Source organism: Oryza brachyantha, chromosome 2 (genome assembly GCF_000231095.2).
Source record: "Oryza brachyantha chromosome 2, ObraRS2, whole genome shotgun sequence".
NCBI classification, from domain to species: Eukaryota; Viridiplantae; Streptophyta; class Magnoliopsida; order Poales; family Poaceae; genus Oryza; species Oryza brachyantha.
The window spans coordinates 1527511-1543519 of NC_023164.2; the positions used below are offsets into that span (position 1 = coordinate 1527511).

General features: G+C 41.5%; 2 protein-coding genes and 1 pseudogene across 2 annotated transcripts; all 3 read left to right on the forward strand.

The window, feature by feature from the left end:
• The first annotated feature begins 659 nt into the window (after positions 1–659).
• LOC102700307 (protein HIGH CHLOROPHYLL FLUORESCENCE PHENOTYPE 173, chloroplastic-like) lies at positions 660–4320 on the forward strand. Its single transcript, XM_040520336.1, has 13 exons — positions 660–1226; positions 1322–1534; positions 1633–1837; positions 1992–2067; positions 2164–2299; positions 2408–2512; positions 2613–2690; positions 2784–2873; positions 2961–3026; positions 3337–3393; positions 3495–3572; positions 3663–3710; positions 3821–4320. The coding sequence occupies exons 1-13, from the start codon at positions 660–662 to the stop codon at positions 3890–3892; spliced, it is 1791 nt and encodes a 596-aa protein (XP_040376270.1). The 3' UTR covers positions 3893–4320.
• Positions 4321–5785: 1465 nt separating this feature from the next.
• Positions 5786–8641, forward strand: LOC102705877 (guanine nucleotide-binding protein subunit gamma 2-like). Its single transcript, XM_006646803.3, has 4 exons — positions 5786–6205; positions 7936–7988; positions 8078–8122; positions 8216–8641. The coding sequence occupies exons 1-4, from the start codon at positions 5966–5968 to the stop codon at positions 8316–8318; spliced, it is 441 nt and encodes a 146-aa protein (XP_006646866.2). The 5' UTR covers positions 5786–5965; the 3' UTR covers positions 8319–8641.
• Positions 8642–9503: 862 nt separating this feature from the next.
• LOC102700593 lies at positions 9504–15279 on the forward strand (annotated as a pseudogene).
• Positions 15280–16009: the final 730 nt, after the last annotated feature.

Consider the following 16009-nt stretch of genomic DNA (forward strand, 5'->3'; position numbering starts at 1 on the left):
TTAATTGGAGCTAATAGTTGGCTATACTAATGAACTTGCTCTTAGGACAGGTACAATATAAGTGCTAAGATGACTAAAAAAATATTGCTGAGTTGGCAAAAACAAAGAAGGAGAAAGAAAATGGATAGATGCTTAATTTAGAGCCAAGCTACGCACACAAACAAAAAAAATACTACTTACAAGATAAAGAAAGAGATATGATAGGGTATATAAAGAATATAATATTATTGTCATAATAGAATAAGCTAAAAATTAGAGTCTCTTATTGTATATATGAGCTACAAAATTACTTATATATGACATGGAATGAAATTGGAGTAGACAAAGGATACTACTATTGATCGAGGCGGGTCAGCAAATTATGGTCGAGGCGACGAGCGAGAGAGCAGTGAATCGAGCGGAGCCACGTCGCCGGCGCCGCCCATCTCCAAGCCCACGCGCCGCCACGTCTCCCTCCGCTCCGCGCCACACTTCTCTCCCCCCCCCCCTTGAGTCACTGCAGCGTGGGCCCCACCACATGCTCTGACAAACCGCAGCCACATCCATCGACCGCGCCGCAGCCGCGAGATCTTCTTCCTCCGCTTCGCTTCATCATATATAAGCAGCAAAGCGGAGCGCGCGAGCTAGCGATTTCAAGAATCGATCGCTCCCGTCCGGCGATGGCTGCCATGGCGTCCCACCGCGCCGCGTCATCCTCCGCTGGCTTCGGCAGGCGCCACCATGGTCCTTGCTGCTTCGTTGCCGCCGGCGTCAAGACGGCGGCGGCGGCGAGGATTGCCTCGGCGCTCGACACGGAGACCACCACGGCGAAGCCCGGCGGCAAGTCCCGGGCGCGACGGGCTAGTAGGAAGGGAGGCGAGGGCGCCGGTGGCTCCTCCGCCGCGCCGCTGCTGCTTGCTCCCGACGGCGCCGAGCGTCGCGCAGAGGTGGTCAAGGGAGGGGCGCTGGTGGCGCTCGACGACGTGATCGTGAACCCCGTGGGGCTGGGCCGCCGGTCGCGGCAGGTCTTCGACGAGGTGTGGCGCAAGTTCTCACGGCTCGGGCAGATGCCCGCGGTGGCGGTGGCGGAGCTGGAGGAGGAGGCCGTCCTCTTCCGCGGCGGCGCCCCGATGTGCGATTTCGCCGTCCCAGGCGCGCAGGACACCACCGTCCTCGTCGTCGGCGCCACCAGCCGCATCGGCCGCATCGTCGTCCGCAAGCTCATGCTCCGCGGCTACAACGTCAAAGTCACTCATTTCTCTCCATCTTTTTCTGTTCTATGTAAAAAAAAACTACACAAATTTAGTAACTACAATTTTATATTTTTCGTTGCTTGCAACAGGCTTTGGTCAGAAGGAATGATCAAGAAGTGATCGACATGCTTCCAAGATCTGTGGAAATTGTGGTTGGTGATGTTGGTGATCCTTCTTCAGTTCAGTCTGCCGTGTCAGGTTGCAACAAGGTAATCTACTGCGCAACTGCACGATCAACAATCACCGGTGATCTTAACAGAGTTGATAACCAAGGTGTGAGGAATGTTACCAACGCTTTCCAGGTAATTCTTGAGATTCTTGTCTATGAAGGATCATGCCATCACTGACATTTTCATTCTGATATGTTTGCTCAACAGTGAATTTATTTTGTATTGTTCAGGATTACTACAATCAGCTGGCTCAGTCAAGAGCTGGTAAAAGCAGCAAGAGCAAACTGTTGATTGAAAAATTCAAATCTGCCAAATCTCTTCAAGGATGGGAAGTGAGGCAGGGATCATACTTTCAGGATATATATCCTTCTAGGTTTGATGAAGGCACCGATGCGGCATTGGAAATCTCTGAAAATGGACAGGCTGTTTTCTCAGGTATCACCTGATATCTAAGCTAATACAGCTGCTCTCTGAATTGGACATTTCAGATAAATGACTTCTTTGCAAAAGAATTCAGATAGATTAGATCAGTCGATGCATTGTCCATTCTTTATGATTATCTTATCAAAATTAAATTTTCTTTTTATAGGATTTGTTTTCACAAGAGGTGGATATGTTGAAGTATCGAAACGGCTTTCACTTCCGCTAGGTTCCACCCTAGACAGGTGTGATAATATTCTTTTTCTTTTCCTGTTGATTCGCCTGATGTTGAAAAATCATGACATAAGCTATTCTCTATTCTGCTTTTTTGGTACCTGAAGATATGACGGCTTTCTTCTATCGGTGGGTGGAAATGGAAGATCATATGTCATTATTCTTGAGACTGGTCCACTGGCTGACACATCACAGAGCAAGAAATATTTTGCTAGGATGAACACTAAAGTAGGATTTTGCAGGGTAAGTGGCAAGTAATGATATATCCCAACTCATTATGTTACCTGTTTATTGACTGCTAACTAGAGTGATCAGTTAACTAAATGCCGAAAATACTTTTGTTCTGTGTAGGTGAGAGTGCCATTCTCAGATTTCCGGCCAGTGAACCCACAGGACCCTCCACTTGACCCTTTTCTTGTACACACATTAACCATTAGGTTTGAACCCAAAAAGCAGGTTAGTGCAAATTGATTTGTTGTTTCCCTTTATCAATAGTACGTAGGAATTAGCCAATGATTCTGGAAGTTGTTGGCTTACCAATAAAATCCTTTTACAGAGACCTGGTGATTCATCTCAGGGAGCTAGTGACCCTAGAAACTTCCAGCTGATAATGGAATTTATAAAAGCTTTACCTGTAAGTCATTCACCTGAGTCTCTCACTTGCTCTTCGTTTTAATAATCTACAATCTTATAAATGTTTACTGGAAATTCTGTTTGCTTTATGCAGACTGGCCAAGAAACAGACATTATTCTGGTTTCATGCACAGGCTCTGGAATTGAACCTAGCAGAAGAGAACAAGTCCTCAAAGCAAAGAAGGTACCACATCTCTTAGCCACACAACAAATGTAAACTGTTCTTGATGCAGACTTGAATCAAATATTAACCAGTTTAGTGTCTTGATAGGCTGGAGAGGATGCACTGAGGAGATCCGGCCTTGGATATACAATTGTGCGCCCAGGTCCTCTGCAGGTACAACATATGAATGCCTTGTTTTTTCTCTTGAATGTGTATTATCAGCAGAACTATTATAAGCCATTGTTTGTCATGTATCTCTTGTGCACTGCATATTGATATTGCTGCTGAAGTTCAGTACAGGCTGTAGCTACAGAAAATTTAGTGGCAAGCTGATGAAACTTAATATTTATCAAGCAGCCGAGATTTTAGCATGCAAGTTTATTTCTTGATTACTTGATTGCTACATCGTAGAATTAAGAGTGAAGTGTAAGAACAAACTATGCTTGTTTTCCAAGCCTTAATGTATTTTTTTAATTCATTCCAGGAAGAACCTGGTGGTCAGCGTGCTCTGATCTTTGATCAAGGGAATAGGATCTCTCAGGTAACATACTCACTGAGTGCAATTTATGCCTGATATAATTGTGTTCAATGTTAATAGTATACATGCTAACCGTTAGGCCTTTCAACTGCTATATAATGCAGGGTATCAGCTGTGCTGACGTAGCAGATATATGTGTCAAGGCATTGCACGATTCAACAGCAAGAAACAAAAGCTTTGATGTAAGAAATGAAAAAAAAAAACTTCTCTTCTGCACTGACCATTTTCGCAACAATCAGTAAAATTACTAACCTGGAAACCTGCTTGTGTAGGTATGCTATGAACATGTCTCAAAGCAAGGGGATGAGTTGTACGAACTTGTAAGTGCCAAACTGAAAATCCAGTAAATTAATCTTGCTATCTCAATTTCGCTCAACTTGTTTCTCTAATCCATCTGTGTTTGCTGACGATCTGTCTAACTTGTTTTCAGGTGGCTCATTTGCCTGACAAGGCGAACAACTACCTGGCACCAGCTCTCTCAGTTCTTGAGAAGAACACCTGATCAGTGGCCCATCAGATACTATATGATTTTGGGCCACATTGTTGTGCATGTGTATATGATTCGTCTTGTAAAAATTTTCATTTTTTTCATAGAAACCATGTGGAGTTCAGTAGTTCACTTGCTGCCATGATGACCGGCTCCAGCACAAAACTACAAAAGTGAGAAGTTGTTGACAGAAAAAATCCATGCTCGTGCTGCTTTTGCCATGTCAGTAAAACCTGTAAAATTTTCAGAAGAAGTGGGCAAGAGAACCGGGCCCACCCTTCGCAGTAGTTTTAAGTTTTGAAGAAGTAATAATGAGCATGAGGTTGAAGTGTATTTGTCTTCAATTTTGTCGTACTCAAGGTGCTGCTTGACAAATCTTGGAATTATATTTCAAAGCTGATTTTGAATTTTGGGATTTTGATTTCACAATTAGTTTTAGGGTTTTTTTTGTCTGTTTGTCTACTTCGTTGCTCAGCCTGTTTTTATATTGTTACGTGTGAACAAGTTAAATTCTATCAAAATCATTTTTGAACCAAACTTTAAATTTTAAAATTGTTTTTGCCTTTCTAGGCGGTCCCCCAAATTTACACCTAAACTGTCGAAATCATGGCTGTCTCTTTGCTAGGCATGCCAACTCATGTCTCATACTGCCACCATCACATTGGTATCACCTATCATGAATTGAGATCACTGCACCTCAAGAACTGCGTGCAAATTTAGCTACATTTTGATGATCAATAGTACACAATGGCTGCTACAGTAATATTACCAACAGTAAAAATATGCTACATTGTTTTGTTACACTCTTTTAAACAGTGCACACCGGTGGTTTAGGCCGCCTGATCTCCATCTTGTGGTGACAGCAGCAACTGCATAAGTTGCAGTCAGTTGACTGCATAAGATCTGGATCCAACTATCATTTGCGTTTTTTTAACTATTGCTCTACTCCCTTATTGCAAAATAAACAAACCTACTCTAAGTCTATACAGAAAGTATGTTTAGAATAATAATAGTAGGACATCTCTCATTCTTCGTAGTTTATTTTAGGATAGATAGAGAGTCCTTTATTTAGAGTTGATACTTCCTCAACCCAAAAAATACTTTATTTTTAGCTTATAACACATATATTAATACAAAGCAATAAAGATTAGAATGACATTTACCTTTTCAAACCAATACATATATCACATATTTTTAAAGTCCAATGCACATATCCCCACTTTACTAAACTATAATGCAATACTTATTCAAAAAATAAAGTCTTTGTGAGAAAAATGAGATGAGCTAAAAACAAAGTTTCTGTTTTTAATATAACAAATGCATTACAATTGTTGATTTTTTTAAAAAAATAGTATCAAATAGATGAAAAATCACAAAGATAAGGAATGAATATAGAAAATTGTAAAAATAAGACTCTATCGAACTAGGCAGGGTCGACATGGACCTCCTGAGGTGAGGAGGGAGCCCACATATCTCTAAATCAAAAACTCCAATGAGATTATTGTCTAAAAATAATTTATAAATAAAACTTTTATATACATATTCTTAGCGATATAAAAGAAAAGGATGGAAAATAAATGTCAGTAAAAACATCAAAATTAACTCTAAATTTAAAGTAAAAATTTAAATTTTAGCTTACAAATATATAAACAAGAAAAAAAACGAAGGGCGCCCGTGGAGTAAAATCAACCCAATACGAAAAGGAAATACAAGACGAGAGGCAGCAGAGATGCGTCTGCATGCCAGTGCCAGGTTAGCTTTCCGCCTGCCACCGGGCCCCACCTCCCCTCCCCTGCCACAGGTTCCCTTGCCTGCGCCCCTCTCTGACCCCATTGACCGACACCGTTGACCAGTCAAACCTACCGCCCACCCTCCCCCTCTCCCTCCCTCTCTCTCTCTCTCTCTCTCTCTCTCTCTCCCCTTCACATTTTCACCTTCACCACCCGCCTCGCCGCTGCCGTCCCCGCGATGCAACCACCCGCGACTTCCACCCCCACCTCGTCTTCTTCCTCCTCCTCCACTTGACCCCACGCATCCGCAGCCGCAGCGGCAGCCTGGTGGAGCTAGATCCGTGTAGGCGGGGGCGAGATGAGGGGGCAGGCCAACGGGGAGGAGCAGCGGCACCACGCGCACGGCGACGTGGGGGAGGAAGAGGAGGAGGAGAGGGGGGAGGAGCAGAGGCCGCGGCCGGCGAGGCCGTCTTCCGGGCCCCAGCAGCCGCCGCAGAGGCCGGCTCTGGCGGCGGCGATGAGGAGCGTGGGGTACGTCGGGAAGCACCGCCTCTCCGCCGCCATCGCCCGCCTCGACCAGGAGCTCCAGTCGCTGCAGGTCAGCCGCTCGGTCGCCCCCTCCCCCTCCTCACTCTTCCTCCATGAATTTTAGTACCGCGTGCTTACTGCGATCAACTACTACCTGTGATTTCTCCTCGTGCTGTTGATGCGACGAGTTGAGCCGTTCGAACTGTGGCGCGATCTAGATCTTGTGGAATCCGGAAGCAGAAGAGGTTTTTTTTTTTTTACTTTGTCGATGCCTTCCTCTGTTACCGCTGTATCAAATCGTACATGTAAACCCAACGAAAGGGAAACAAAGAATTCTTACTTTATAGATAGCTTCTGCTCTTGATTGAAAAATGATGAGCACTGAACCAAATCACAGACTATTGAAACCATGGCACTATCCTGATTTCTTTTTACGTATCGTCCATGAAACATGTCACCGTTGCCCATATTAAATCATGTACATAAATGCAGGTTTTAGTATGTAACTCGATGCATATATAGATGTACGTGCGCCATGAATCCATGATGTGTCCTATTGGACAGTCTGAGCTGTGTTGAATATAGGATTCTGCATAACTGTCTGAGGTGTAGCAGATGCTGCACACAGTGTTCCGCCCCTCAATGATATAGGAGTGAATTCGAAAGTAGCACAGTGGACAAATTAAGGAGGTGATTGTTTGGAAAAAACAAACGACATATTTGCAAACGAAAAATAATTTATGAATAAAACGTGTCTATACGTGTTCTTAGCGATCTAAAAGCTAAGCCTAAAAAATAAATTACAATAAAAAAGAACCCCAAAATCAATTCCAAATTTAAGGTTGAAAATTTAAATTTTAGCTTATAAACATAACCAAAAGCGAAAAGATGGGTGTAAGATACTTACCTTGTCTTCACTTGCACAGTTATGGTCTGTAACCCTCAGAAACACAGAGTTTTACTGCTGTATGGTAGCTTTCTAGAGCTCATTAGCAAAACACTTATGGTAACTGTCTACTGAGGCTTAGAGCTTAGGATTAAATGGGTGAATTCTATGGATTTAGTCTGTTGCGAGTGTTTGTTATGATTTACCACTTTGTTATTTCATCTTCTAGCTTATCTCCTAGGGGAAACCTTGTTTTTTCAGTTAGCTTGTCCCTGAAGATTTCTCTTCAACAAAACAACAGCACCAATATCCCCCTATTTAGTGTGGTGCCAAATTTGTTGTCAAATTTTATTGGCATCATTTGGATGTTGCGGGGATAATACACAATAGTATTCTACTCTGTGGTGTTTAATTTTCTACCTTTTTCTATATTTTTACATAATTAGATGAAAACATACAATGCCCAGATAGTGAATACACCAGCGAATAGAAATTTCAGTTTCCTTTAATATTCTACACTATAGACACATTGGCTAGATTATTGTGCAGTACTAGATTCTTCAATAATCTCCGAGTTTGCTAGGCCAGGATACCAAAATTCTCAGAGAAGTTATGGATTTAGTAATTGGAGTGAATATGTGCAATTATCCACCAGATTATGCAAAATTGTTTGTGTTCACAATTATTTGGATGTTATTCATATTTTCGTTTTGCAAAAGCATCTGTATCGGTTGAAAAATATACAGCGAGAAAGTTGGAATTTGTCTGTTCTTTGTTTTGGCTTAACTGTGTTTATTAGAAATACTAGGCTAGAAATCCTAATAACTCATCCAGAGAAGGAATTCTGTCATGACTTCAATTTATTATAAACTACGCTTTAGGTATTTCTTGTAATGTGAGTGCATCTGACACAGGATGAACTGAACGAGCTTGAAACCATGGAATCTGCATCCGCTGCATGCCAAGAGTAAGTAAATTGTTGAGTCTAGCATTTGTTTTCCCGTGTACCTAGTGTTTCTATGTTTTGTGATCCTTTTGTCCTCTTGATCATGTCAGAGTGATCACAAGTACAGAAGGAAAACCCGACCCTCTTCTTCCTGTGTAAGTGCCGTATGTTTAGCTACTCATCCTGCAAAATCTGAACATCATACTTCATAAGAATTTGTGTAACCACGATCTTTGTCATCTTTACAGCACCAGTGGTCCGGAGAACGCTTCTTGGGAGAGATGGTTTCAACGCGTGCGTAGCTCTCGCAGTAACAAATGGTGGGCATCCAAAGGCTCAGATTTTTCCTAGCGCCACCTGCAAAGATGAGATTTACCAGCTGTGCAGATTAAAATCGCCTGAACTGTCATCCACGGACGGCTTGGCAGCCAACATAATACAACACCTGTCTTGCGGGCTGTCTGTCTGTCTATTTCTTCTCAGGAGTCAGACTCAGTGACACGCAATAGTTTTTGGAGAGGATTGCTATTGTTGTTATGTATGTAATCAGTAATCCCTAACACGAACATGAACGATTGTACCAACACCATCTTCCAGAGCTCTTGATTAGCTCTGCTCGATTGATTCTAATGCTTTTTTCTGCAATGCCATGCAAAACATTGAGATTTTCCACACAAGATGCCCCTGCCAACCTCTGGGAAATTTCTGATGTTCAGAAATTGCGTATCTGCTGTACTGTAAATTTTTAGCCACTGCACATCTGTTTATGCAGGTTTGCAGGCACGATTGCAAGATGGTTATCAGAATCAGCATTAGTCTGTTGAGAAGCTGTTCGTGTAAATTCAATGTTATTGTTATTTTCAAAAACAAACACTCCCAAAGCTTATTTCATGACATAGGCCATGGTGAAAAACATAACAATATATTATTATATAATTAATTAATTATTAGCTAAAAAAAAATTAAAATGACTTGATATGATTTTTTAAAGCAACTTTATATAGAAGTTTTTTTTTTAAAAAAATACACCTTAGCAGTTCAAGTTTTTTGAAAAATGAGTAACTAGTAATACTTACAAACATACTTCCTACATCTTAAAATAAACTGATGTTTCATTTTTATCTACTATGTTTGACTTTTTGTTTTATTCAAAAAAATTTTGCGATTAACATTTTGTTTTTATTAGATGATAAATCATAAATAGTATTTTACATACGACTATTTTTTTTAATTTCTTAATTTTTTTAAATAGAACGGATGGTCAAACTTTAGGTACGGAAACCGAAAATTTGGTTTATTAAGGGACGGGGCAAGGATTTTGTAACTGTCACTGCTTAAGGTGTGACCGTTTTATCTGACGTCGCTGAAATATTCATATTTAATAATATTTTTTGCACGGTTTAGTTCAAAATTAAAATAATAAAAATGTTCAAATAATAATAATGAAAATTCTAGCCGTGGTTGAACAAAATGGCCGGTGGATGAGCTATCCATCACACACCCATCCGCCCAGCTTCCCCTCTGTTTCCTCGCGGGTTGAGCTGAGCTGCCGCTTCCATGGTTTCCACCGTCGCCTTCTCCTCCGCCGTCGCCAATGTCCAGCTGCTGCACTCCCGGAGGAGGAGGAGGAGGATCACCTCGCTGCCCGTCCCGAGAAAGAGTGCTGCTGTCGTCAGGGCCAGCGCCGAGCGGGACGGGGCGGGGCGGGGCGGTGGCCGTGCAGGTGAGGTCGGGGAGGACCATCGAGGAGTGCGAGGCGGATGCTGTCGCCGGCAGGTTCCCCGCCCCGCTGCCGTTCTCGAGGCCACGTGCGCCGGAGCCCGGAGGGCACACCGGAGATCAGGCCTCTGGTATGGCCCCCATCCCGCGGCGTTAGAAATTGCGAGTTCGCTTCTGCTATCTGATTTCCGCTGAGGGAGCAATGACATTGCTGAGTTGTTAGCTTCTCTCGATCGGAGTGTGTTTTAGGGCTTGGTCGACGTGGATCGCCGGCGCTCCGGGAGGTGTTCCAGGAGATCAGGATTACTCCGGCTAATCTCGTCCTTCCGTTGTTCATCCATGAAGGTTGGTGTTGGTGATGAATAGTTGAAACATACACAAACTATTAGCTACGGAGTATATACAAACATAAATCGAAGGAAATCCGGTTTGTCCATCATCTGAACAAAATACAGACATAAAACTGAACAATTCCGGTTGATTTTTTTTAATGTGCAGGTGAAGAGGACACTCCCACTGGAGCTATGCCTTGATGCTTCAGGCTTGGGTGGAGGCACGGGCTTCTTGATGAGGTAACGAGCTTATCTCAATCTACAAGATTCACTGAACATGAATTGTGAAGCGTTAGACGATTTTCTGGGGCCAGGAGTCCAGGACTTAACTGCTATCGTTCAACTAGGTATTAGTGTTACCATGACAGATAATGATGCATTTTTAAATTGGAAAATGATGTGATATAATGTTTTCTACTCCTACTTTGATTTGCCTTCAGCCTCAGGCACGATTGGAGTTTACCTTCTCTTATTTCAGGTGTAAAAGTCACGAGATGTCGGTGTTAACAGCATCGTCCTCTTCCCAAAAGTTCCTGATGCATTGAAGGTGTTTCAGCAAACAAATTTATTTCCCTTTTACTTGTATTGGCTCTGCTGGAAGAACTTAATTTCTTGATTGTTCCTCCAGTCACAAACAGGAGATGAGGCTTACAATGATAATGTATTGGTTCCACGAACAATCTGTGAGTCATATGTTTTGTTAGAAATGTGTCATGGCATGCGCTATTGCTAATAGATGCTAATTTGTTTGCTTAATGCTGACTTGGTTATTTATACCGATGTTGCTTTGGATCCTTGCTCCTCAGATGGTCATGATAGCATTCCGAGGGAAAATGGTAACGACTGTTCAGCTTGCAGTTTTTATCTCAGACATGTATTATGTGAATTTAACTTCCATCTGCCGCTTGAGTGTTGTTATTGTGAGATCTTTTGGTGGCACGTGTCTTTAAGTTTTAACTAGGATGATGTAAGGTTAATGGTTTCAGTAAATCGGTAATGATCAAGCCAAAATTCAACCAATAATATTACCTGATTTGGACACATGAAGAAAAATTTTCTCCTGGAAACTAGTGTGCAGAGGGCCCTTTTTCCTTGTCCTGAAAACTAAGGGCTGTCTGTGAATGTTTATATCTAAACTTAGACTATGTTGGATAGTGATATTGGAGACTGGTGCTTTCAACCATAGTTTGAGGATCATATGATATTTTTGGACCAAGAAGCATGCATTTATTTATGAAAATTGTTTCAGGAACAATTTAATTATTTATAAGTCAACCTATGAGGTGCCATGCTGATTTTTAGGATAGAGGCTGAACAGTGAGCCTATTATTTATTGATTTGTCTCCATCAATTATAAAACCATTGTTTTTCGCTCATGGTTCCACCTTATATGGCAGGAGCAATCATGAAAGATGGCAAGCAATTTTGTCGGACCGCCTACAGTAGCCGTGTAGCCCTTCTCTGTGTTCCGCAGCTCGCCCCGGAGTCTGGGCGGCTGTGCTTGTACAGTCTTTCTCTGTTCCTGTAAATTTTTGTACTCCCCTTCCTAAGCCCTAATAAAATCCCGGTTGGCCTTCAAGCCGCCCCCGCGAAAAAAAAATCATGAACGATGAAACAGTCCATCAACTTTGCAAGCAGGCAGTTTACCAGGTCTCCATTCTTGAATCTTTCTTTTAGCCATGGATGATTATTTACATAAATACATACTTATAAAAATGTAGCTATTACCAAATAGACTTGAGCCAGTGCTGATGTTGCCAGTCTTAGTGACATGATGGATGGTCGTGTTGGAGCAATCCGGGCTGCTCTAGATGCTGAGGGCTTCTATGACGTCTCCATCATGTCCTACACTGCAAAGTATGCAATCTTTGTTAAAACAGACCTTATTGTTCATCTCATCATATTTTTTCAGTTATAAATAATGCTGAATTGGATGACATATATATGACATTTTTTGCAGGTATGCTAGTTCCTTTTATGGTCCATTATGTGAAGCTCTGGAGTCAAATCCACGATTTGGAGACAAGAAAACGTATGAATCTAGCATTGTGGCTTCTTACTTCAATTAGTGTACAATTTTAAACTTCACATCTGAATCTTGTGTTCTCTGAATCCGTAAGTTATCAGATGAACCCAAAAGGTTAGTGAGAAACCCTCATAGAAACTGCAGTAGATGAGGCCGAAAGAGCAGACATTCTTTTGGTAATTGTCTTTATGCGGATAGAGTGATAGATTACTGAGTTCTTAGTTTTCCTGCATCATGTACTGAGAGCCAAGTTGTCTATCTTCCAGGTGAAACCTGGTTTACCATACCTGGATGTCATTCGGCTTCTTCGGGATAACTCAGCTTTGCCAATTGCTGCATACCAGGTTAGTTTCTGGCCAATTGATGTGCACACGTACAGAGTTTTCTTTCTCTGTGGCTATGACTTTGGCACTTCCCTGATACTAATGCCTTTGAGTGGAATATAGTTCAGGTGGAGCAACCAAGGTCCTGTGCTGATTGCTCAAAAAAAGAACACTTGATAATCCAAAACCACATTCTTAGTGTTCAGTTACAAACTCTGGCATCAATGAGACCATATGTTTTCGCTGCAAAATCTGCATGCATGATCCTTGCCGTTCTTTCACTATGTATAAGAGATCTTCTGAATTAACAAGAGACTACTCATGTTTTGCGAAAACGGTATTAGTAGGTTCCTCTTCAGAATTAACAAGAGATCCATATTCAATACAATTTCCATTTTCTCTAGAATTACTGACCTTGAGCCCTGTCCATATCTAAAATTGAATTTTCCCCAAAGCTGCCGAATGTTCTTTGCCCTTAAAATACTTTGACGGTTTGAGGCTATGAAACTATCCCCTTCCAGCTAAGAACGGCACTGTGTATCAGCAGTCCATGAAACCTGAATTAGCATCCAGATCTGATACCTGATAATTTAGCCATCTCGTTTCTACTCTACTCTACTATCTGCAGCTAACAAGTCATAGTATATGTGTTCTGCCACCAAGCTGTGTCTCTGTTTCGTTTCATGCGTATGCTCGTATTCGCAGTGACATGTTGTGTCACCATGGCAGGTTTCGGGCGAGTACTCGATGATCAAAGCCGGCGGCGTGCTGAAGATGGAGGAGGAGGAAAAGGTGATGATGGAATCGCTGCTGTGCCTCCGGCGAGCCGGCGCCGACATCCTCTGCGGCACGCGCCCATCCAACTGATGCACTCTCATGGTATTCGACTGTTCGTGCCCATTTGCTCTCTCGCTCTTTTGCCCTTTGCATCGCGTGTTCCCAAATTGCAATACGTCGACAATCAGACTCATCTTTTCGCTTGTGCTCATACTTATAAACCAAAATCTGGATTTTTTCAATCTTAAATTTAGAGTCGATTTTGAAGTTTTTTCACCGAATTTTATTTTCCAATATTAACTCTTAAATCGATAAGAATATGTATGTAAAATTTTTATTTATAAACTATTTTTTATTTATAAACATATCGTTTGGTCAAGCAATCTCTCCAAATAATGGATGACTAGGATGATCTCAAGTTCCTAGACTCCTCTTCGTAGTCCGTAGAGGGGTTCACAATCACATGGGTCACCGACAGGTGAGGCCACGAGCCCACGAGCCCACGAGCCTGCTTGCGTTGCGCTGATGCGTGGGCCTGGCTTGCTGGCCGCGCTCTACCAGGTCAGCTACCTCCCCCAATTCTCCAACGATCAGCATGACGTATGGGTGACGTCATTGGAGGAGTCGTCATTTACTGCGAATTACCACTAGGTTAGTTAATTAGTTGCTCATCCGTCCCAAAATACCTGTCTCTTTATGATTAAAATTTTATCAAAAAATTGTCGCTTAGAGTACTACCAATCGGCCACTTCAATTTAATTTTTTCCTATTTTATCCTCAGCTATCATCTGACCTCACATTATTTACTCATGAACAGTACGAGCATTTCTTTTGAAACTTTAATCTATATTCCCTCTAGTTTGACCTTGATTTTTCTATTAAAATCTATACAATAAATAAATATTGTTTATTTTTATGAAAATAATTTTATGACTCATCAATACATGTTCTTAGTAATTTGAAATTACACATTCTAGAGTTATTGATAGTTAAAGTTTTATTTAGAAAAGGTAAGAGTTATGGAACTGGAGAGAGTAGAAAACAACGAGAATGACAAGCATTTGTAGAATAACAGATATTTTGTATTTTGGAATGGAACTAGTACTCCATTACTAATTACAGATAATCATCATTCTTTTTACTGCGAATTTGATGTCTCAGAGTGGCAGCGGTGTCACGCACACGGGGCGGGGCGGGGCGGCGCGGCCAGCCAGGCCAGCTACTCCCAGTGGCCGCGTCTGCGCCACCACCACCGACACCATCACCGATACTCTTGTCTTCCAATCAAACCGGTGCCACCCATTCCTGCTAACAAAACTATAGACCAATTCTACTACTAGTGTCACATTATTACTTATCAGGGCGTGTTTAGTTGGAGAAATGAAAATTTTAGGTGTCACATCAGACATGACCGAATATCGGAAGGGGCTTTTGGACATGGTCACATGAACGAAAAAACGAATTTTACGGCTCGCCTAGAAACCGCCAAACGAATCTTTTGAGTCTAATTAATCCGTCATTAGTACATGTGAGTTACTATAGCACTTATGGCTAATCATACATTAATTAGACTCAAAAGATTCGTCTCACGATTTCTTCCATAACTAGATAATTAGTTTTTCGTCTCATCTATTTAGATATACAAATATTTGATGTGATGTTTTGAGTAAATTTTTTTGGGAAATAAACAGGGCCTTATCTGCAGACAGCCGGATGCACGTCGCCCTGTTAGATGTGCAATCATCCACAAGATTAGGCCGGCCGCAGCAGCAGCACAAGGGTAACTGTGAGAATGAAGAATGGTTCCTCCGTCTTCGTTCACCGGTCCCCAGCAACAGCGCTGGGGGGTCGGATCGAGTACCCTCCAGCGCTAGCAGCGCGCGCCGTACGCCATCAGCAAGGGTAAGGGTAAAAAATGGCTTGCCCAGCAGAGGTTCCAAGATCTCTCTACTCTCTCGAACTGGTGCCAAAAGAAAGCAAACGCCTTCGAAACAGCCGTCTCGTGATCCTATGCACTACATTAACAAACACGTTCTATTCTACTTAGTTAGAGCAGCTAACTATAAATCTTATTTATATACAAACCTATACTTATATCATTAATATATAGTCTACCTCCTATAACACTGGTGGTAAATTCACAGTTCTTCTATCATTTTGCTGAATCCTTCGTATAAGCATAAATATGACATGAAAAATGAGAAGGTGTAGATAGAAAATAAGAGTATGAACCCCCTCCAAATGAACTGAGCCGATACTAGTAGATCTAAATTGACTTTATAAAAAGTCTTATACTCCCTCTGTTTAATATTATAAGATGTTTTAGTTATGTCTAGATTTATGTATTAATTAGTGTATATTGATTGTTTGTTATATATAAATCTATTAGCATTCATATAAACGTAAACAACGCTAAAAGTCTTATATTACCAAACTTATGTACTATTTATGATTATTTATGGTTAGAAATATTCTTGAAGTGTTAATTTAAGTCAAAAGGAAAAGCATAAATCTGGTCTCATTTTGGCTTAGGCACAGAGAAGTCATAAATAGTATTAGGTTGTGTTATTTTCGGAGCTGAATATGGAAGATTATATAATTTATGTGAATAGTTATTTAATGATGTAAACATTACACAATTAGCTATAAAAATTAAAAACTTATTTTAGAAGGTAAGATGATAATTTTTATATAAAGTTTTTTTGGAAATATTTATAAACTAAAAACAGATAGAATAGATATAATAATCATGTAAAAGAACACCGTCTAGCCAGAGGAGGCTGGGCAGGCAGCCCGGCAGGGACGTGGCCGAACCCAACCACAAAATACATCCATCGGCGTCGCTAGCAGCAGCACATGAGCCTG